This window comes from Pinus tabuliformis, chromosome 6 (genome assembly GCF_031772625.1).
Source record: "Pinus tabuliformis cultivar Carrire ecotype Pingquan chromosome 6, CPIR1, whole genome shotgun sequence".
In the NCBI taxonomy this organism is placed as follows: domain Eukaryota; kingdom Viridiplantae; phylum Streptophyta; class Pinopsida; order Pinales; family Pinaceae; genus Pinus; species Pinus tabuliformis.
In genome coordinates, this window is record NC_142292.1 from 852,002,151 (window position 1) to 852,024,846 (window position 22,696).

A 22,696-nucleotide genomic window follows, 5' to 3' on the forward strand; every position below is an offset into this window, starting at 1 on the left:
TAATGATATAAGTGACATATGACAACTTGAGTACATAAACCATTGGAAGTAATTATCAAGACTAGAAAATTTGTTTCTATTATAAGAAAACTCAACAAAACTCAATAAATGGTAAAGACTACAATGGCTTGAATATACATGCAACAGGAAGAATTAAAATTACTAAAAATAAAGTACAAGAATATTAGGAGGGCATTAAGAGCGCCACATTAAAACTATTTCACATCATAACTAAGCCTTCAGCTAGGTCACGGTGTGGTCAAACTTGGCATTGGAAATGCTAGAGTTCTTTCCACGTGTGTGCAAGGTATATAATTGATATCCATGATACCAGGATGCTATATAAGCGCTTAGTATCTCCATACAAGGAAGGGTGTTCTTACTAAAAGTCTTGAACAATGCTAGGCCATGTCAAATCATCCTAAAAGATGTGAAAGTAAGTGAAAGAAAGAGGGAAGCATCAATGCCTCTATGGAATCATGACTTTATTCAGATGAAGATGTGAGCACCATGTCAACTTACCCCAAAAGTTCTATGGCATTTCATCAAGGGTTATATTATACCATCATATCCAATCATCTGTAAAAATTGAAGGCTAGAACATCACATTACCAGGTGTAATGCTTTCATTTTGATAAACAAGTATACCAAGCAATGTATGATCAAGACACCCATGGCTACATCATCCCATGAACTATCAACGAAGGTATGAATATCATCAAGTGGTCTCACAACCCCTAGGTCATCCAAAGCTCCATCAACTCGTAAAGCTACCTTTGTGTGAAAAATGACAAGCATGGTGAAAAAAATCACTAGCATAAGGATTATGCAAAATGATGGTTTATCAACTGGCTCCAACTCAAGGTGTTGTTCTCTTATTGGTAGTGCATGAACACCTCAAAATGTTAGCCTGTACTTGTTAGCAATGATGACCAAGAGATGAAAAAACATTTGGTGGGATAGATCTACAAGCAAGGATCCAAACGTAATTACTATGCATTGTGTCCAATCCTCCTCCTGCGAGTCTCAAAAGCCTCTAATGATATTCTTCAACCACGTAGTAGATTGGCTACTCCCTCCTACATTGACATTGTCATAGCCTAGGCATCCATGCAAGCATCTAGACTACCCTATGTTGTGTAGGGCTCAATGCCTTCCTTTGGGATGCAAAACAATCCTTGTGTTAGGTAGGGTGTTTTTGAAACAAGCAACCATCTCAATGTGGACATTATGTACAATGTCATCCAAGCTGTCAGAAGACCTCAAAATCTGTAGTGAAGAATACCAAGCAAGCTCTAAATTGAGGTCAAATCCATCATGAAACATTGGGTAAGCTATCTCTAATGTGCAAATCCATCATGAAATATCTAGAGGATGAATGGACACTTTTTACCAAAATCTCATGAAGCATCCCAAAGCATGGTGTAAACAATTTTGGAGTAGTCATGAAAACTAAGAATAGTGTGCATGCATTTAGCTAAAAATAGTAATTGAAAAGAATTTTCTATGAAGGTACACTAGATCTCAATGTCCCATTGTTGAAAGCATTATTGAACCTTAAATAGAAATTTGGTCGCTGCCAAATGATAAAGGTTAAATCTCAAAGTTGGTACCATGATTACACAAGGTGTAATCACAGTTCCTAAGACCATCCTAGTAACTTCACTTTGTTTTGGAGGCTATCTGATTTATTGGGACCAGTTGATGATATCAGTTCGTATATCAGAACAAATGTTCTTAGAGCATTAGAGAGTTCAACTCAAAATAGATTCAGGGTAGAGCACCCCCTGCCTGTCAGACCAACTCATAGAACCAGAGAGCAAACAAAGATTCATTTGAAGTTTTCTTTTTTTAACTCTGAATGCTAGGAGTATCCCTTGGTTTTACATACCCCCAAGGCCTACACAACTGAACCCCCAGATGGTTCCAGCCTCCAGGGGACTCTGACAGCGAGTGTTGTTTTCTCTGCCCTCACTGTCAACTATCAGACTCAGGAAACCTTCACACCTTCAGCCTCATCATCTGATCTCACTCCCTTTGACCATCTCTCTCTTGACAAGTTCTTCTTGAGTTTTCCAAACTCACTTAGTGTTTTCTATTACCATACCTTTGTCATGGTTTGATACATATATTATGATCTTATACTTATCTAGGTATCTGTCTTTATATTATTTTCAACATTTGTAGGCGTTATGCTTTGCGCTCCTACATTGTATTCGTACTTGTTCTACTCTTCAGTTCCATTGACTTACTCTTGTGGTAGTTCATCAAATATTAATAAAATTATCTTATCTTATCAGGCATTGTAAGTCCAGTATAATAGAAAAGCAAGGTTAAGATTAATTGAAAGTTATTTTGTTATTTAAGGGTGGAGCTAGTAAATTTTATCTTTCTTGATGAAACTATTTAAACATTGGTTTCTAACTTTTGATTTCATTTCACTGCTAATGGATATATTTCCATCACAAAGAAATGCTCTGACTTTGTATTTGTCAAGATAAAAGTATTTTCAGTGACAATTTAACTAATTTGGTCATGGTTGTATGTAGGTTTTGAAGCACTTTAAGCCTGAGAGTCCATGGATGAGGCCTGAAAAAGATCGGGGAGATCCCCAGCCAAAGCCAACAGATTTTTCACCTGAGAAATTAGAAAAGGAGCTTTTTGAGGAGTTTCTAAATATTCGGTTTGCACCATGGTATTTGTTTGTGTAAATTTATTGCAATACTATTTTCTTTTGTATTTGAATTTTCTTTGTGGATTCCAATGCATCTTGCAGTAGTTTTGACAGTAGTCTATGAATATTATGGTCTTCATGTTTCTCGCTAAACTGTACTACCATATTACTCATTTTAAATAAGCATCTTATTGCCCTAAAACAGGGAAATATTGAAGAGAAATGAGGTTGATGGTGAAACACCTGTACGACACACCAATTTTTTGTGTTGTATGAATTTCCTTATTAGGCTAAAATCTTAGGCATGTTTAGAGATGAGACAAATTTTTAATATACACCAACAATCTAGAAAGACTGTGTATGTCCTAAAATCATGACATACGACAGCCAACCGTTTGGAAACATACGCCATGAATCCGCTCAATATCTATAAAAAATAATTATTTCAAATGATAGAAAGACATATGCCAAATATGAAGAGGGTAGAAGCTGATTTTATTGATCAAATAAGAGTGTACAGTCAACTATCTTTACAAGTTTCTGCGAAATTTGGACTAAAAATAACTTTGGAAGCCAAAGATGTTAAATGTTCATACAAAGGTAATTGGGTGCCATGAAAGAAGCCAAAGAATGAAAGTTTCTGATTTGGAGCCTTCTGATAAGATTGTCACAGTCGAAGCTCTGCAAAAAATACACTAATTAACACTGAAAATAAATCAGACCTTCTAAAAAGAACATGAAGTTGCAGAAAACTAAAAAAAGCTAAAACCTTATAGGAACTGTTACCCACCTGTTGACCATTACGTGTCCACTACCCATAGCAGTACACCCCCTTTTTTCGTGAAAGGGATAGCGCTTGATCGATATGTCCGTGCCATTCAACTGTCGTCATCAGCCCGATTATATTGTTTTGTAAACCCAGCCTGCATGTGTAAATTGTAAATAATTTTGGCAGATCTGAGTCATGTATGTAAATTGCCTAGGCAAACCTAATTTTCTAGTGATAATCTCCGTTCCGAAAGGTTTTTTGTCTCACCGATCCATGATCGCAGAGTTTTCTTTTAGCCTAACTCCAAAGCCAGAATGGATTTTGTCATTAGAATCTTAGGGGAATCCTAGTGTGCTTCAAGTCTATGTAGAAGTAATTTGGAAATAATTCTAACTATTTGGTTAAGTTATTACAAATTGCTTGATCTGCTAGATTATATCTGTGTCGCAGAACTGGGTGGTCTGTGAGGGTCTATGTCAAATGGGTTTTCCCCCTTGAGATGTAAAATTGTAAAAGTCATGATGTAAAGTGTCTTGAGGGTTAGAGAATGTTTTATCCCCTCATAAGTCTTAGGTTCTAGGTGATTTTTCCAAAGGCTAAGTTCGAGGATCCAGGCAAAAAAAAATTAAAAAATGGAAAGATATAAATAATAAAAAATAATAATAATAAAAAATAAAAAACTTAAAAGAAAATTAAAAAATAACAAAAAAAATAATAAAATAATAATAAGTCAAAATTTTGAGAAAATAAATGCAAAATTTTAATTTTTAATATATTAAAATGCATTTAAAAAATTTCAATGGATGAGATTGAAGGGGGTTTTGATCCTCATCGATGGTTGAGATTAGTTTGACATGGATCACTCGAACTAGCCATTGGGTTTTTTTCCTTTAAATAGGGTGCTAGGGGTAATTTGAGATCATTGGATTTGGGAGTCTTGTGCTGAAGAAAGCTCTCTTGTAATCTTTTTCTTGTGCAATAAAGAAAGCTTTGGGGTTGAAATCTTGCTGGTGTTACTCTTTTGAAGTGTTGTAAGCTGTTTCATTTTCTGCATAAATTTATTTTTAGCCATTGGTAATAGCTTGATGAAGAGTGATGTTGAACACAGGGATCTTGTTTACTCACTAGGGTTTGAATGGTAATAGAATTTTTGAAGATAATGGCAGGTATCTCCATTGGATTTGGATTTTACTATTGTTTTTTCCCTCTTTATTGATAGTTGAAGTGAGCTGTGCAGAAAATCTAAATTGTAAAGATCAACGGGGGTTTGGGGAAGTTCTCGGCTGAACCAGCCAACTCCCGAAAAACATTTTCTTGAAGAGCCCATCCAGTTTCGATCCTGGGTTTATTATTTAAATTTATCTTTTGAATGCATGAGAGGTTTTCTGAAGCGTCTCATAGTGAATCTGAAATTCTGAAAATAGTACTGTGAATTATTGACAAATCTGGCTGTTTAGAGTCGTAAATCTGTGAATACTGTAGTTATTTAGATGGTTTTAGGGCTTTTTTAAGGTTTCATTGTTATTTTGTTTCTGGGCATTTTGCTTCTGTCATTGCAGGTACAGATTTTGAAAATTTTTCAGGGTTTCCATCAGGCAATTTGAAGCAGGAAGGGATTAAAATTTTAATTAAGTTTCTGGACTACGGTTTCAGTTTCTCAGCTGCTCGGGGCTTCATTTTTATTGCAGGAAAAATTTTCGAAATTTTTTTAAAATAGGTTGGGTAAAGATCATCACGCTGCTACGTTTTTCAACGCTAAACCATGGCTCTCATCTGTTCTCCACGCCCTCAAATCAACCGCCATTCAAAACTCCTCTTCTATGCAGTTTCCTCACCGAAAATCTCCCATCCTGCGTATTATCTAATATTTCTATGCGTTTTCGCTACTTGCTCAACCCTTTCACTTTCCGCTCAGCCATCTCCACATTGCTCCATTTCGCTGTCCAGCTTGCACATCAAAATCTCCTTCACCCGCAACCTTTCCCCACAGCTCCCATCTAAATCTTTTTTGTCGGCATCTATACCCAGCGTTTTGCCAAAAAAAAGCCATCGAGCTGCCTTCCTCTTCCATCCACGCTGTCTCGTCCACCTGCAATCTGCTGCTATCCTTGCTCTTCACGCAGCTGCTGTCCTGCAAAGACAAATACGATATTTTGACTTTCATTTACATTGGTTTGATTTTGGTTATTTAGTTTAGCTTAGGGTTAGTGTAGTTAGAATGCTTTTGATTTTTTAGGTTAGCGTATATATTTTTATGAGATGTATGTTTGATATTTTTTAGTTTTAGTTTTAGATATATGTTAGCTTGAGATTTATTAAATTTTTGTTTAGTTTTAGATTTATTAAAATTTTAATTTAACTTTGTTTTTTTTTTTTAATCAAAAAAATATAAAAAGGAAAAAATAAATTCGATTTTCTCTTTTATTTAGTTTCTAACTTTATAAAGTTAGCATTAGATTTAGATTAGAGTTAAGCTTTATTTTTGGTTTAGGTTTATTTTAGTTTATTCTTTAATTTTAACTTAGTTTAGTTTTGTTTTATATTTAAGTTTAAAAATAACATTAAAAAATCATAAAAAAATAAGAAGTCCCAAAAAACATAAAAAAGTTTTAATCCTTAGTTTTTCTTTTGGTTTAGTTTAAGTTTTATTTTTATTTTCTAAAAAAAAAATAAAAATTTCAGATTTAGTCTTGGCTCAAGAATTTGTCATATTTACAATTTTGGTGTATCTTTTCCGTTGAGGCTAAAATTTTGACGTGGGATTAATATCTATCATTTTTATATGGTTAAACTTGCTTAAATGTTTATTTGAAGATTAGCTATACGAAGGTGGTAATTGACTAGCATTTAAAATTGCATGGTTATTTAAAGCATTTCATCTTTTGAATTTTAATTGCTAGGAATATTGTTAAGGCATTGTGCATTTATTGATTATCTCGCATTTGGTAAAATTAATCTTTGCTTGGGACATTTGATGATAAATGATTGTTTTACAAGGTTCATATTTCTGCAACATTTACTAAATAATCATTTAATCATTAACTCCATAAGGCACTAGTACTAAGCATAACAAGATCTAATCAGGTTTTAATCAATCAAGTGCTTGTTTTCGCTGTGTCTCCCACCCAATTGGTTCCCAGTTGGTCCTCCTTTATCCCATAGGGTCTACCCCCCTTAGCCTCGGGAGACGGCTTAAAAGGAGAGATCGGGGATCAGGGTGACAGCCCTCGGTCTGAGCATTGTCGCACGGCCCAGACAATCTGTGCAACAACATTTTTTGGCGCCGCTGCCGGGGATAGAGTTTTTCTGTCCTTGGTTTCTTCGTTTCTTTCCTCTCGTCCTTAGCTCTTTCCTTTCGAGCTTTTCCATGTTTCACTTCCTGTCCGGGTGGCGACTCTACTTCATATATCATCTGCAAGAGTGTATACTAGAAGACATCCAAGTATTTTGTGCAATCCTGCTCCTGATCCTGAAAGGGCTCTTAGGGTACGATTACACAAACTCTCTTCTCATACACTTCTTGTTAACCTCGGACAAGAAGCCCTCTCTGATATCCATTTGCTTTTTATTAGTCCGGTTGGGCACGACATCATGAATATATATGTCACTTGCGATTTTTCTAACATTCAAGGTTATGCCAATGATCTTCCAACACTTGGGATAGATAAGCTGCCTAGCTTTCATGGAGATAACGCGATTAGTGCTAATTCACATCTGAGAGCCTTTAGTATATGGATGGCTAAGTACGCAAGGTCTGCTGATTTCGATCATGAAGATGTTAGAATGACTCTTTTTATTATAACCTTGGAGGGTGATGCTCATGACTGGTTTTCAGAAAAGCCTCGGAATTCATTTAATTCCTTACAATCGATCATTGATGCCTTTAAGGAAAAGTATGGAGATAAGAGAGAAGGAAGACACCTCGTGAAAGCTATTAGTATAATAAAAAAGAGAGAGAATGAAACCGTTGAAGAATTTAACAAAAGGTTTAATGATATTATTAAAGAATTACCTCAAGATTATAAACCTGCCGACAAATCTCTTCGAGATTTTTACATTGATGCCTTTGGTCCTAAGCCCTTTTATGAATTGAGGCGTGCTAGACTTAATGATTATAGGGATTGCCAAGCCTTAGCAATAGAGCTTGAAAAGGACAAGGCGGCATCTGGGAAGTCTGAGATCCCAGGTTTCGATAGGGCTGCTACGAAACTAAAAGAACCTAAAGGAAAAGCAGTTCAAGAGCCTGAAAGCGAGCTTGTTCAGAAATTGCTCCAAAAGATCGAAAGCATGGAAATTAATCATAATAAGGAGATAGCTACTTTGCAGAATAGGTTGGTCCAAATGGAAAGAGCACAAACACAAAATTTCCAACCTAGAAATAATAATAACAGAAATAACAATTGGCAAAAGAAGGGTCAATCTAGTGAGCAGAGACCTCCTAATCCGCTTACTAATTTGGTCGATAATGCTCCACCTTACTGTCGGGTTTGTGATGCTCTTCATGAAGAGGCCACTTGTCCCATCATTAGAAGAATTTTAGATAATGGAATGTTTGGGGCAGGTGATCAAATAAATGTAGTGGGTAACAAGTTTCCTTTGTCTATGGATAATTGGATGGAGGTCAAGGAAAATAGTCGTGACGTTATGAATCCCTCATCAGCTTTTAGTATAAATAACCTTGAAAATGAAGATGACATTTTGGCTAAGTTATATGGTGAAAAACCCTCTCCAGAGAAAATCATGGAAATTGCTAGAGATAAAGGTTTAACCTATCAGAGAAGGGATAAAGATTAGAGCGGGAATCAAATTCCCCCTCTAACTTTTAACCTTGGTTTAAACTCTGGATTAGATGTTGTTTTGGGAAGTTGGTTTAACAATGCAAAAATCTGGGTTCCTGTCTCCGAGATTGCTAAAATCCCTTCCCAAAGAGATAAGTTACTAAAAGCTATTCAGGGTCCTCAAGTAAATATTTCTCAACAGAAGACCCAGGAAGTTGACTATCACGATGCTCCCATATATTTGCAAAGCTTAGATGCGGATAACAAAGATCACCAGCCTTTCTTTATCACCTTATTGGTTAATGGATATAAATTGAATAATTGCACGTTGGATTCTGGTGCATCAACTTGTGTCATGACTAAAAGGGTCATGGAACAACGTAACTTAAGAGTTTCTAGACCCTACTATAATATATGTGCTACGGATTCTAAGAAGATTGAAGTGCATGGGTTGATCAAAGATTTACAAGTTCAACTATCAGTTTACCCAGACATCATGATTGTTATGGATATTGTTGTTGTTGATGTGCCTGATGCCTGGGGTATGCTTTTATCCAGAAAGTGGGCCTCTAATCTAGGAGGAAGTATTCAAATGAATTGGTCATATGCTATGATTCCTTCTCCTAGAGGTGATGGTTTTGTAAGACTTAATAGAGAGCCCGAAAGAAAATTCCATGTTGAAGATCCTAAGAGACCTCACAACGAGATAATTAAAGAACAATTTGACATTGGGAATTATGCTATCATGTCTAATTTCATAATTCCTCCTGATGATAAGATTAAGGATCTCAATGATAAAGTTTGGTACATGTATTTTGATGGTGCATTGTCTAGGCATGGTAAAGGTGCGGGAATAGTGCTTAAATCTCCCCTTGGTCACATTTTCAAGTTTGCCTATCGATTAGAATTTGAAGCAACCAACAATGTCGCTGAATATGAGGCTTTATTGTTGGGTCTTGAATTGGCAAAGTCTTTGAGAATTAAGTTGCTTAGCATTAAGGGGGATTCTGATTTAATTATCATGCAGCTTAAAAATAAATTTACATGTAAAAATCAAAGATTAAGGAATTATCGAAATGTTGTGTGGGATACTTTGGAACACTTTGATGCCCTTGACCTTGAAGCTATCCCAAGAGAGCATAATAGTTTGGCGGATGAACTTGCCGTAGCTGCTACTACCTTCCAGTTATCTGATGAGCTAATTAAGAATAAGATCAAAATGGAAGTTATATTTAGACCATTTGTTCCAGATAACTCAGAGCATTGGCAAGTCTTTAATGATAAAAAGCAAGTGATTCATCTTCTTGATAGTTTGGATGAGTTTGAAGATTTCCGGATAGATTCTGAGGAGGATGGATCTCTTAATCATGAGCATATCATAAATCCTACTCCTAGGAATGTGGTTGCCTTAGAGCAACACTTTGATTCATGATGCCACAAAGTTGAGAGAGGAAAATAAAATGGACCCAGGTGAATACCTCGAGATAAACATTGTTACTCCTGCGAACCCAAAGATTGTTAAAATTGGTAAAGGTACTAGTGTTGAAGAAAGAAAAAAGTTAACTAATTTACTTCGCGAGTATCGAAATGTTTTAGCATTCTCTTATGATGAATTAAAAGGCTATAGGGAAGATGTCATGGAACATACTATCCCCTTAAAAGATGAAAATGCTAAACCCTTTCGCCAGAAGCTTAGGCAGATTAATCCTAAGTTAGCCCCTTTGGTTCAGAAAGAGCTTTCAAAAATGCTTGCGGCAGGAATTATCGCTCAAACAAGGCATTCAACATGGTGTTCCAATCTGGTGATTGTTAGGAAAAAGAATGGTACGATAAGGCTTTGTGTTGATTTTCGAAATCTTAATCTAGCATGCAAGAAAGATAATTACCCTCTGCCAAACATGGAGACTTTGTTGCAAAGAGTAACTGGTTCTGGGATGATGTCATTGCTAGATGATTTTTTTGGGTATAATCAGGCATGGATTAAAAAGGAAGATTGTCACAAAACCACATTCACCACACCATGGTGTACTTTTGAATACATTAGAATGCCGTTTGGATTAACCAACGCTGGGGCTACATTTCAAAGGGCTATGGATTATGCCTTCAAGGGGTTACTCGGGAAATTTGTTGAAATTTACCAAGATGATCCTACTGTATTTTCTAAAGATGGTATCAGTCATATAAATCATCTTAGGCAGGTTTTCGATAGATGTAGAGAATACGGGATTTCTTTGAATCCAGCTAAGTCTGTTTTTGGAGTAACCGAAGGGAAATTACTTGGCCATATCATTTCTAAAGATGGAATCAAGATTGATCTTGAAAGTATTGAAGCAATCCAAAAGATTCCTCTTCCTCGTAATCTTAAATCCCTTTAGTCCTTCCTTGGAAAAACAAATTTTCTTAGAAGGTTTATTCCAAATTATGCAAAAGTAGCTAAGCCTATTCAAAGTCTTCTAAAGAAAGATGTAAATTTTGTTTGGCAAGAAGACGGCAAAAGGGCTTCTCAGGAAATCAAATGCGCTATTGCAAGAGCCCTTGTCTCAGTTAGTCCCGATTACTCCAAGGATTTCACGATTTTTTCTTTCGCTTCCGAAGATACCATTGCGGTGTCCTGTTACAAAAGAATAAAGATGGTCATGAGCAGCCTATTGCTTTCATGAGTAGAGCACTTCAAAATTTCGAATTAAAGTACAATACCATGGAAAAGCAAGCTTATGCCCTGGTCAAGTCTCTTAAACATTTCAAAACTTATGTGGGTTATTCTAAAACCATTACTTTCGTCCCACATTCTGTTGTTAAAGATATATTAACTCAAACTGATTGCTTAGGGACTCGCGCTAGGTGGGTTACTAAAATACAAGAATATGATTTGGAGATCAGACCCACCAAACTAGTCAAAGGCCAAGGTTTGGCTCAAATGTTGACCAAAAGTAATGAAAAGACTCTTGGATTGTTTTGTCTTAGTGATCTATCTTCGCCTGAGTTGCAAAGATTAGGAGAGAATAAGTGGTACAAGGACATTGTTTAATACTTGATGAATCTTACATGTCCTAACCATTTAGTCGCTCTTAAGAGAAGGCCTCTTAGAATAAAAGCTACTAAGTATTGCCTTATGAAGGATGACATTGGATGGAGAAATCCTGCGTGTTGATGAAATTGAGTCCAATAAATTAATCTCTGAGTTTCATTCAGGATTTTGTGGTGGTCACTATGGCGCTAGAACTACCGCCCACAGAATTCTGAGAGCTGGATATTATTGGCCTTCAATTTTTTTTGATGTGCATAAGTTTGTTAGAAGTTGTCAAGCTTGTCAATTGTTCACTGGGAAATAGAAGCTTGCTGCCCTACCCCTACAACTTGTCATTGTAGAGGCACCTTTTCAGCATTGGGGTTTGGAGTTCATCAGGAAGTTCCATGAAAATTCTAGCAATGGCTACTCATGGATTTTGACTGCTACTGATTATTTCACCAAATGGGTTGAAGCCATTCCTGTTAAGAATACCACTGAAAAGGTTATTATGGATTTCATTGAAAATAATATCACTACTAAATTTGGTGTCCCTGCTAAGATCACTACTGACAATGCCAAAGCTTTTAGTTCCTCAGAGTTTTCATCTTTCTGTTTCAAGTACAACATTGTCTTATCTCATTCATCAAATTACTATCCTCACGGTAATGGTCTGGCTGAATCAAGTAACAAGAATCTCATAACCATTATCAAGAAGATAGTAGGAGATAATAAGAGATCATGGGATAGCAAAATAAAGTATGCTTTATGGGCAGATAGGATCACTAAAAAGAAAGCTACTGGTAAATCTCCCTTTGAATTAGTTTATGGCTTGGATGTAACCTTACCTGTGCACTTGAAATTGCCAGCTTATCAGCTCCTTCAACATTTTTCCACCAATAAAGATGTTGTTCAAAATAGGATAGATCAGATTGTGGAGTTAGATGAAGCTCGTAGGACAGCTTTTGATGCTATATGTAAAAATCAATCTAACATTAAGAAAATCTTTGATAAATCCTCTCGATCTAGATCTTTGCAGGTTGGAGATATGGTACTTCTTTGGGATCGCAAGAATGAAAAACCAGGAAAACATAAGAAGTTCGACAGTTTGTGGCTGGGACCGTACATCATCTGAGACATTGCTGGACCAAATTCATTCCACTTGAGTAGATTGGATGGCGAACCACTTGATTTACCTGTAAATGGCCAAATGCTCAAGCTGTTCTTCAAAGATGATATCTGATGCCATGGGGCATCCTCTGTATTGTATTTCTAACCTTATTCCTTGTCATTTCAACATTTTATTTCTGTTTTAGGATTAGATTTACTTTCCTTGTTACTAGATAGTTAATAAATGAAGAGCTTATATCTTTCATGTACTTAATGTTATATGATGATTTTTTGGATGGATGCTACTTATATTTTGTTGTGTGTTGCATGGATGCAGATTCTGGATTCTCACATTCCTATAGTTCAGCAACGTGTCCCCAAGTAGAGCCAGATGTTGACCACTATGTGTCAACTACCCATAGCAGTACACCCCCTTTTTTCGCAAAAGGGATAGCGCTTGATCGATATGTCCATTGCATTCGACTGTTGTCATCAGTCCAATCATATTGTTTTGTAAACCCAGTTTGCATGTGTAAATTGTAAATAATCTTAGCAGATCTGAGTCATGTATGTAAATTTCCTAGGCAAACCTAATTTTTTAATGATAATCTACGTTCCGGAAGGTTTTTTGTCTCACTGATCCATGATCGACAGAGTTTTCCTTCAGCCTAACCCCAAAGCCAGAATGGATTTTGTCATTAGAATCTTAGGGGAATCCTAGTGTGCTTCAAGTCTATGTAGAAGTAATTTGGAAATAATTCTAACTATTTGGTTAGGTTATTACAAATTGCTTGATCTGCTAGATTACTAATGCACAGGCAGGATGACAGCTCTCTTGCATCAAATAGAAAGAAACCTGAGTAACCTATTCAATGATGCATTTAACCATTTAACACAGAGATAAGATGACAGTTATCTAGTGCTAAACCTCAAAGATCAAGAACATAGCATATCAGGCACAAGCTTAGAGCAGAGGAAGATGGAAAGTGAGCAATTAACAACAAAAGAAGTTTGTATTAGCTGAAAATGAAGACGAGACACTGCAAGTGACAAAATATCTACAGTCTCCAGAAGTTGAACCTTACATCAAATGCCAACCCTGATTACATCTTTCTTTTGGGTATTTATAGATTTACATTACAAGGGCACTAGGCCGTTTAGGTATGGAGGGGTCATAATTGACCACCAACTGCATTTAACCGCCTGATGGTGTCTTTGAACGTGTTTGCTTGCTTCAGTGGATGAATCCGATCTGTTCAGGTGATGTGCTGTCCTTTGGGTTGTTGGAGTGGTCGTTCTTGTGGAGTCCATAACTGATAAATTCAATTACAGGGTCGTGCTTTGTCCTTTTTCCCTTTGGCCATGTTGTCTTTTAAATATGGTTGTTGAGGACTGACTATGACTAGTACTGGCAAGCTGGTCATCTCCTTCTTCGGGCAACAGAGTGGTCAAGGACATGGAATGCATGGCAAACAAACAGTCGGGATGAGAGAGAAGGATGACCGTCAGATCAGGGAAATGGACGGCGAAGATGGTTCGGCGGGAGCTATCGGTTGTGATGAGTGCGGGGTGAGTCGAGACCGTTAGATCTTCGGCGGACAGAACGAACGGTCATCGGGCGATAGAGCTGCACAGGTGTTAACAGGCAGGGCGGATTTGGTCGGGCGATAATGGTATTGATCGCACCGCTTTTGGGCACTAAGCGGTAAAAGCTCGGGGTTGCGCAATTCCATTCAATGATCAACACGTAGTGGTGGATGAGAGAGAAAAACCGCTCTCATCGCACGCTAACGTTCAATCATACTGCCGGTGCGATGGGAGCGAACGCCGTCGGATCTCGACAGAGATGATCTGACAGTGGGGATTTGTGGAGCAAGTCGCCTTTATCAGGTGCGATGGGAGCCGTTGGATTGGTGGGGGGTCGATCAACGACGGGGAAACGATGGGGCTTTACGAGCAGGCGAGGGCGTATGGGTAAGGTTTTATGGGTGCTTTGGGGTTTTTTGCGCTCGGGGCTAAAGTCAAAAGGGGCTATTCTGTCAGATGTTGGAGACAAATAGGAAAACAGAGGTGGTGGAGAGTAAGCGGGGTGAGAAGAAAAGGAAGAATGACCAAATGTGAGCCCTCTTTTGGACACAGACCAACAGACCATGATCCTTTCTGACCTTAGAAAATCAGCATGGTACAGTAGAGCTAACAAGTGGTAAAGTCAATCTAATTTAAAAGTGACTTTATAAGTGGTAAAGTTACATTCTAATTTAAAAGTGACTTTATAAGTGGTAAAGTTACATTCTAATATAAAGGTGACTTTATTAAAGTCAACGAAGAATTAGAAAGTGAAAAAGTGACTATGGAAATAAAAGGTTAAGTGGGTGAGTTAAAAAATAGAAAGTGAGAATTAAATGCACATTTATTCTCATCCCTAGATCTAAATGAACCTTAGCCATTAGATCTTAGGGTAACCCAAAAGGTCATTTAGAGAGTAAAAGGAGAAGAGAAGAGAGAAATATCAATTCATTCTTGCATGAGCATTTGAGAGAAAGAGAAGAGAGAGCAAGTAGAAAATTTCTGAGTAGTGAGGAAGTGAAGGAGAGCAGCAAGAAGATATTTCAGCAAATCTAGACAACAACATTTATTGGCACGCATCCCAAGACAAAACCGTACAACAAGAGAGGCACAAAAATTGAGGAAGAGGGACAGCAGCAAGGGCATGAATTTCGAGGCAGATTTGGGCATGATTTTTGAGGCAACTGTACTGCTGAAATTCGTACGGTTTGTATAGTCCGTACAACAAATTATGGGCATGGTTTTCGAGGCAAGGGTTTTATTTCTGGAAAATTTCTGCTTTGGCTATTTGCCGATTGGCACGATTTTTGAGGTGGAGTTCAAGCACGGAAATCAAGATAAGTTGTAATTTGTGGTTGCTAGAATTTTTGCTGTGTATTTCAGTTTCTCTGTAAAAGCATTTTCAGAAATAAAGAAGAGCTTTCAAACTGGTTTTCCCCAAGAGTTGTAGGGGGGTTTTTCCAGGGTCACATTGACCAAAAATCAGTGTGTTATTTTCTGTGTGTGGCTGTCATAATTTCACTGTGTTTTATTTCTGCAATTTCAACAGTTGTGAAATCTCTAAATTTGTGTTTTCAGAAAATATTGTCATTTCCAGATTTTAGAATTTTTTATCATGCTTGGATTTAAAACTAAATGCATGGAATGATAAGGAAAACTGATAACCAGAGTGGGGGTTAAAATTTCTTCATTATAAACACCTTAGTCATTGTCTCTCAAGGTACATACCCACCCGGGTGTTCACTGAGTATGACCTTCTAGGACTATTCTTATCTTGGGTTCCCAACCCTCTAAGAATATTGGTCCTCTTGCTTACTCTTGTCTTGGATGCCCTACCCATCCTTAAAGAGTATTAGATGCCAGATGATTACCCAATCCTCCCATTCTTTCTTCCCAAGTGAAGACAAGAATGTTGTGTCTATCTCTTCCTCCCAATTGAGGAAGACATGCCCATGTATCCTCTGACAAGGTACTTGTCCAAGTTCCTTTGTAATTGGGAACTTGTTATAACTCCCTCTTAGCTAGGGACTTGTCCATTCATCAACAACTTCTTCTTTGTGGGTTCTCCAGCTGCTTGATCTCCTTCCTTCCTTCGATGTCATGAAGTCTTTGTTCAAATCTTCTTCGAGTAGGGCACCATCCATTGATCACTTTCCTTCCTGGTTTGTCATGTCATTGCTTCCTTCGTGGAAAGTGGCGTTCTTGACATATATTAGGTTCTCTTGTCATCTGACTACTCCTTTGTCATTTGTTCATGCTTCAGAATACTCTTCTCATGGATACTTCATTGTACTTTCTTGTTCCTATACTTTGATCTAGTAGCCTTTCATGACTTGATTCTGATATTTCTTCAACATTAAATGGTGCTTTTGTTGGATGGTTTGTTCATCATGACATCTTCGTAGAGTAGAATCAATTATCTGCACCTTTCATATCTCCAAGGCTTTCATAGGTGTCAAGGGTCCTTTGATCTTTTTCCTTCCTTTGTTAGAGTTGTCCTGCCTTCTTTCGGGAGATGTCTTCAATGAATCTTGTCAGATAAGGATTCTTTGTGATCATGGTGTTCTTCACATGCTTGATCTCTTTCTTCATTTTCTTCTTCTTGGATAGATTAGTCAACCACCTTATGCTCTTTGTGGGAGCACTTCTTCATTGCTTGCTTCTAGGACTAGTCAACATTCCTTGTTCGCTTGCTACTTAGTCAGCAATCTTATACTCCTTATGTGAGCATTTCTTTTTGTTGACCTTCATTGCATTGTAGTACATGCCTTTGAGCATGTCATTGGTGAAAGAGATTCTTTCCTACTTGATCATTTCATAGAACTACTCCCATGACTCAATAATATACATATGATAACATGACTAAACTTTGCTGCATACATACCTCATCTTGATTTTCCTTTGATCATCTTATCTTAAATTGATTGTCCATGGTGTGGCCCTTCTCGCTTCATCTTAGCTTGCTTGCATATCATCCTTTTCTTGAATGCCAAGAATGGGACTCCTAATGAGACGTCTGCTTTTGATTATGAATCTTCTTTGAAGATTCCATCAGAGGATCTTGAAGACCCTTACGCTGCAAATGTTTCTTTCTTTTTGATGATGGAGGTCTTCTAAGCTTCTTAATCATGATCAATTTTCTTTTATTGTGGATGAGGTCCTATACTAGGTATGGTCCTTCTACATGAATACCTTGAGCTATGTCTACCATGCTCCTATATTCTAGAATATATTTCTAACCATGCATTTTGTTTTATATTTAAATGATCCTTCTACATGAGTATTTTGGACTCTATGTACTACATGCTTCTAGATTCTAGAAGATGTTTCTATGCATGCAATTTTATTCTATTCCTACATGCTCCTATACTAAAAACTTTGAAAGAAGACTTTAAGTAAAGAAGTAGACTTAGTCATAGTAGAGATAAGGAGGATCTTCCTTATTTTCCTCTTCTTTCACCTCTTGAATCGTGAGCTTTTTCCTTTTTTATTTTGTTGTTGTTGTCCTTTTTAAGTTTTGGACAATTCCTTTTGTAGTGTCCATATTCTTGGCATCCAAAGCATTGGATTTTGGACATATCTCTATTGTTTGTTCTTCGTGGATCAATTGTGCCAAATTTTCCCTTTTTCTTGGCCATGGTAGCAAATGCTTGCTCCTTTGATCCCACATCTTCTTTTGCTTTGAGTCTTGTTTCCTCTATCTTGCATAGAGACCACATTTCACTTAGTGGGGTGGCTTCCTTCTTGGCATATATGCTTGAGGTGGAATTGCCCCAATCCTCAGGTAGAGCATTGAGTACTATAGTTGTCATTTCTCTGTCAGACATGACTTCTCCTAGCTCTTGAAGTTGATCCCTCATCTCAGAGATCTTCATGAAGTATGGCGCTATTCCCTCCTTTGATATCTCCATCTTATACAAATCATTTTGAAGAGATATCACTTCTTCGGATGTGCTTACTGATAATAGCTCTATTAGTTTGTCATAGATTTCTTTTGATGTTTCAAGTTTGGAGACATAAGGAATGAGAGAGTCTTTGATGGATTCTATTAGAATCCTTTAAGCTCTTGTCTCATCCTTATTATACTTGGCTAAGGCTTGAGTTTGTTCCTTAGTAGGAATAGTGATATTCCCTTTGATGTGTTCTAGAAGTTCATTCTCCTTGAGAAGTAAATCAGTCGTCTTCTTCCATGCAAGAAAGTTATTGGTACCTACCAATTTGTTGCTTTCCTTGCAAAAAGACATTGATGTATATTCATAAGGGGACATATACTTGAAAGATTTTGCGATGTAGTGGACTTGCTTTCTTCTTGAAGACTTGATGGCTTGCCTTCCTTATATCTTCGTGTTCTTCAAGTTGCTTTTTCCAAGTGGGCTTGCTTGATGATGAGATTTGCTTGATGACTTGTAGCTTGATGTAGGTCCTTCTTTGATTTTATCTTCTTGTAGGTGCATTTATGTAAGGCTCTTCTTCTTGCTTTGTAATCTTTCTTAATGGATGATCGATGGTAGACCTTCTTGTCCTTGAAGTGATTGTGATTTCTTGACTTGATGCTGTAACTTTTGTAGATGCCCTTTCCTTGATGAGTGTTCTTGAGATGCCTTTTCCTTGATGTGTCACCTTAGCTTTGATACCATGTTGAAGAATCAAGGGCAATTAGGTGTAGTGTGATTCTTCATGACTTGATAACGATTTGTGAAGCACTTTTACTTTTATCTTGTTAGCTTGTTCTTCTTCTTATTATTAGTGTATGTTCTTTTAGTTCATCAAACTACTATCAAAATACAAAAGACAAGAACACAAGATGTTGGCTCTCTGCTAGGGCCAAAACCTCTCTCTTAGAGAGGAAAACCCTTTGGTAAGTTTCTCTTATTAAAGCTTCTTATTAATCAATGCCAAACACTAGACCCTTGACTAGAATGTCCTCCAAGCACAAGTCAAGTCCTTCCTCCTTTCTGCACTTTGTTCCCCGACACTTAGTCTTCCTTCTTTGGACAACTGATAGTAGTCCTTGTTAAGTTTCTTCTATAAGAGATATTCCTCTTCGTTCCCTGGTAGATTCCTTTACATATGAAGAATACTTTATCCTTCTTCCAACCGAGCTCTTTCTTGAGATATAGTTGCAGGTTTGATATGAGAGTAGTGTATTACTGTTTCTGCGCATGTGAGGGGATTCCTTCAATAGCCTTGTATGGAGGTCCTCTTTTCTTCTTTGCTTGAGTTAGCTTCCTTTTTGGTTGAGTGAGAGGCCTTATAGGGCTACTTCCCTAATCCAACCAATGAGATATGTATGACTGTGGTGGAGGGCTGCTATGACAGTGGAGATACCCTCTTTATCTTCGCACGTGTGACTGCAGCTTGCCCTAGAAGCAATCCTCTTAGGCTCGGTTGTGTACCCTTCTTCTTCGCTGCACTTGGAGACCCCTTCTTCGTCCTTCGTACACCCTTTTCTCTTGCCTTCGACCTTCGTTAAAGGACTGCCCCTCCTTTAGGCCGACTTGCTGATTGTAGGCCGACTTGACTTATTTGCTTCGAATGGCTTCTTTTGATGGTGCCATTGCTTGGAGGGGACTTGACTTTGCTTGGAGGTGTCTTCTTTGACTCTAATACATAAGTATACCTAGTGTAACATGCCCTCAAGGTCTTCAACATAATTCTTTTGACTCTTTGACTCACCTATAACACTTTAACATGTGCTAGACCTATTTCAATGAGCAAGAAACTCATTGACATATATTATAAAAATAATATTTCTTTTTTTGAATAAATACAAATATCAAAAGTACATTTATGAAGATGGAACTTGGTTACATTTCCTTCAACAAATTTGTGTAAGAGGAGTGCTATGATGAGTCTTTAATGTGCGTAAGAGACTGTAAGAGGAGTGCAATGAATCCATTAAGTGAGAGAGGGGTACACAGTGGCATGATTGAGTGCTAAGAAGGAAAAGTGACGTGTATTTCTATTTTGATGATAATATTATAGTATGAAAAGGATAACAATAATAGTATTAATGATAGTATTGATGATTAAGTAAAAATTGAACAATTAAGATTGATTAAGGATAAGTTAAGTGATTTTCCATCATCTATACTTGATTGCCAATTGACATTAGGTGAATTTTGAGGTCTAAAATGGGCCTCTTAAGGAAAATGTACAATGAAAATTCACTTTATAAGAACTAATCACATTTTAGGGGATGACATCATCCCCAATGGTTGAGGTGGCATTGTTTGAGTTAAAGGTACTTGTCACATTTTCAATGGTGGATAAAAACTCATGGTTAACCATTGTAGTGCTCTAATTACTTTTAAAGTCATAAAAAAAGTACTCATAATAAAAGTAATTTCACACTTTCTGAATAAAATATTATTATTGCCATTTCATATTTTTGGAGAGAAACAATGCATATCTCTATAAAATCTTCATGTATTTACATACTTCATAATAAATATTATATTTGTATATTTTCATATATTTATTTTTAAATTATATATTCATCTAATTTTATTTAATATTACAATTTCAAATTAATTATATGTTAATATCTATACATATACATTATATATGTAAAATCAAAATAAATAAAAATGTGACCTTGTAATTTTAGGATAAATCAAATCTATGAATAATATTATTATAATATTAATAGCAATACAAGCATATTAAAATTAAAGAGAAAAGGCATATGATTTTTGTATCATTTATGATTTTTTTAATAAATTTATCTTACAAATTCTGCTTAATTTCAAGTTATTACGTCGAAACAAAAATTAAATCTTTAATTTTTATAAATTATTTGATAAACTCTTACACAATTTTATGACAATTGTAACCGGTTTATAAATTAATACATAAAATAATATATTACATTTATTATATTATATTATTTGACTTTTATATAGTATATTAATTAATTACATGTTAATTACTGGTTTGTATTAATTACATGTTATTATATAATTTAAATAATATAAATTTTAATTAGTAGTATGTTATACAATTAAGAATTTATGAATTTATATTTATAATATATTTTAGGTTATTTAAGTACAAAGGACAAATGAATTAGTTGTCCAATAATAATGACTTTTTCTTGAAAAGCTCATTTTTATTTATAGTCACATCAATACAATTTTTTATTAAATTTATTTTGGTACAACTTTTCAAATGAATTTAACTATGGTTACATGGATTGTGGTGCAAAAAGTGAATTGCAAATTCATAAATATTATTTTATTAGTTTAGCTATTATTTTATTATTTCCTTAAGAGGCCCATTCTAGACCTCAAAATTCCCTTAATGAGAAAAGTGATTTACTATTTTTGGAAAGTCATGCTTGAAATAATAGATATGACTTTCTATTTTTGGAAAGTCACTCTAGAATTGTTAGAAATGAGTTTTTATGCAAGGAAATTCATCCCTTAGCTGCCAATTTTCAACAGAATGTGAAAAGGTTGTAATGAGTAGAGAGTGAGATATGTGGTCTTGGGAAGCAGGATCATGCAAAAAAAATCAAGATTTCCCATGTAGTGCCACTCCTGAAGGTAATAGCCAGTAAAGGAGATTCCACGAGACTAGGATACACGATTAACCACCAAGTTGAGGTAAGGGAACAAGAGTACAGTCAAAGTCCATTCTTTCCGCCGAATCCTCCTACTAATCCATGTCCAAATGTGCCCAAGCAAAGCAAGCATAATCACCCAATTACATAATGAAAAATAATACCTTTGGGGTTGGATAGCCCACCTTCAAACATACAATCATGAGAGATGAGCGGGGGCACATAATGGCATGCTCAAGTGGCAGATAATAGTAGCACATCGAGCAATTAGGTAGCTACAAGAGGTTGTCGATTGCCTGCTGAAGACAAATCTATGAGAAAATTTCTCCCATAGGGGTTACCCATTGGTGGTGGGTAAGAGGTCTCACAAAGTGCAGCATGTTCTTGGGCTTCCTTCAATGTTCTTGCAAGCCAGGAAGGCCTCTTTCTAGTCTTAGGTACAGTTCATGATCATCAGATTCTTCATGAGGATCTTGTTCCATTAGTTTAGGCTCTTTAGATTTCAATTCCACATTCTTTGGAGCCACCTACATATGATCAGTAGAGTCCAAGTATGAACCCTTGGACTTCCAGAAAGCAACATTCTTATCAAAGATAACATCCTTACATGTTTCAATAAAACATTGTCTTGGAACATAGAACCTAAAGGCCTTTGAATTTTCACTGTAGCCAACAAAAGTTCCTTTTTTCCTGTAAGGTTCCAACTTCGTCCTTTTCTCATTGGGCACATGAACATAAACATGACAACCAAAGATTCTCAGGTGTTCAACATTTGGTCTCTCACTTGTGAAGACTTCTTTAGGAGTGTTGTAGTCTAAGATTCGATGTGGGCATCTATTTTGAACATAAACAATTGTTCCTTCATCTTCTCGTCAAAGAAATATAAACAACTCTAGATCATGAAGCATGGCCTTGGCAACTTCCATAATAGTCTTCTTCTTCCTTTCGACAATTCCTTTTTGTTGAGGATAGTAGGGAACTATCAACTCCTTCTTTATTCTAGCATCCCTAGAAAGAAATCAATTCCTTGGTTACATATTCTCCTCCACTTTTAGACCTTAAATTCTTGATCCTTCTTCCTGTGGCATTTTTAACCTGTGCCTTGATTTCCTGAAACTTTTCAAGTACTTCATCCTTGGATTTCAAGAGATAAATCCATGTCTTATGAGAGTAATCATCAATGAAAGAGACATAATACAAATTGCCACACAAGGTCTTGTCAGACATA

The 22,696-nt window shown here is 36.5% G+C and overlaps 1 protein-coding gene across 1 annotated transcript in view; it reads left to right on the forward strand.

Moving 5' to 3' along the window:
- The window catches only part of LOC149261567 (putative RNA-dependent RNA polymerase 5), a 545,994-nt gene that overhangs the window by 347,468 nt on the left and 175,830 nt on the right, over positions 1 to 22,696 (forward strand). Inside the window, exon 15 of the mRNA XM_089369718.1 lies at positions 2,550 to 2,695. Coding sequence (XP_089225844.1) covers positions 2,550 to 2,695 — 146 coding nt within the window. The remainder of the gene's footprint in view (positions 1 to 2,549; positions 2,696 to 22,696) is intronic.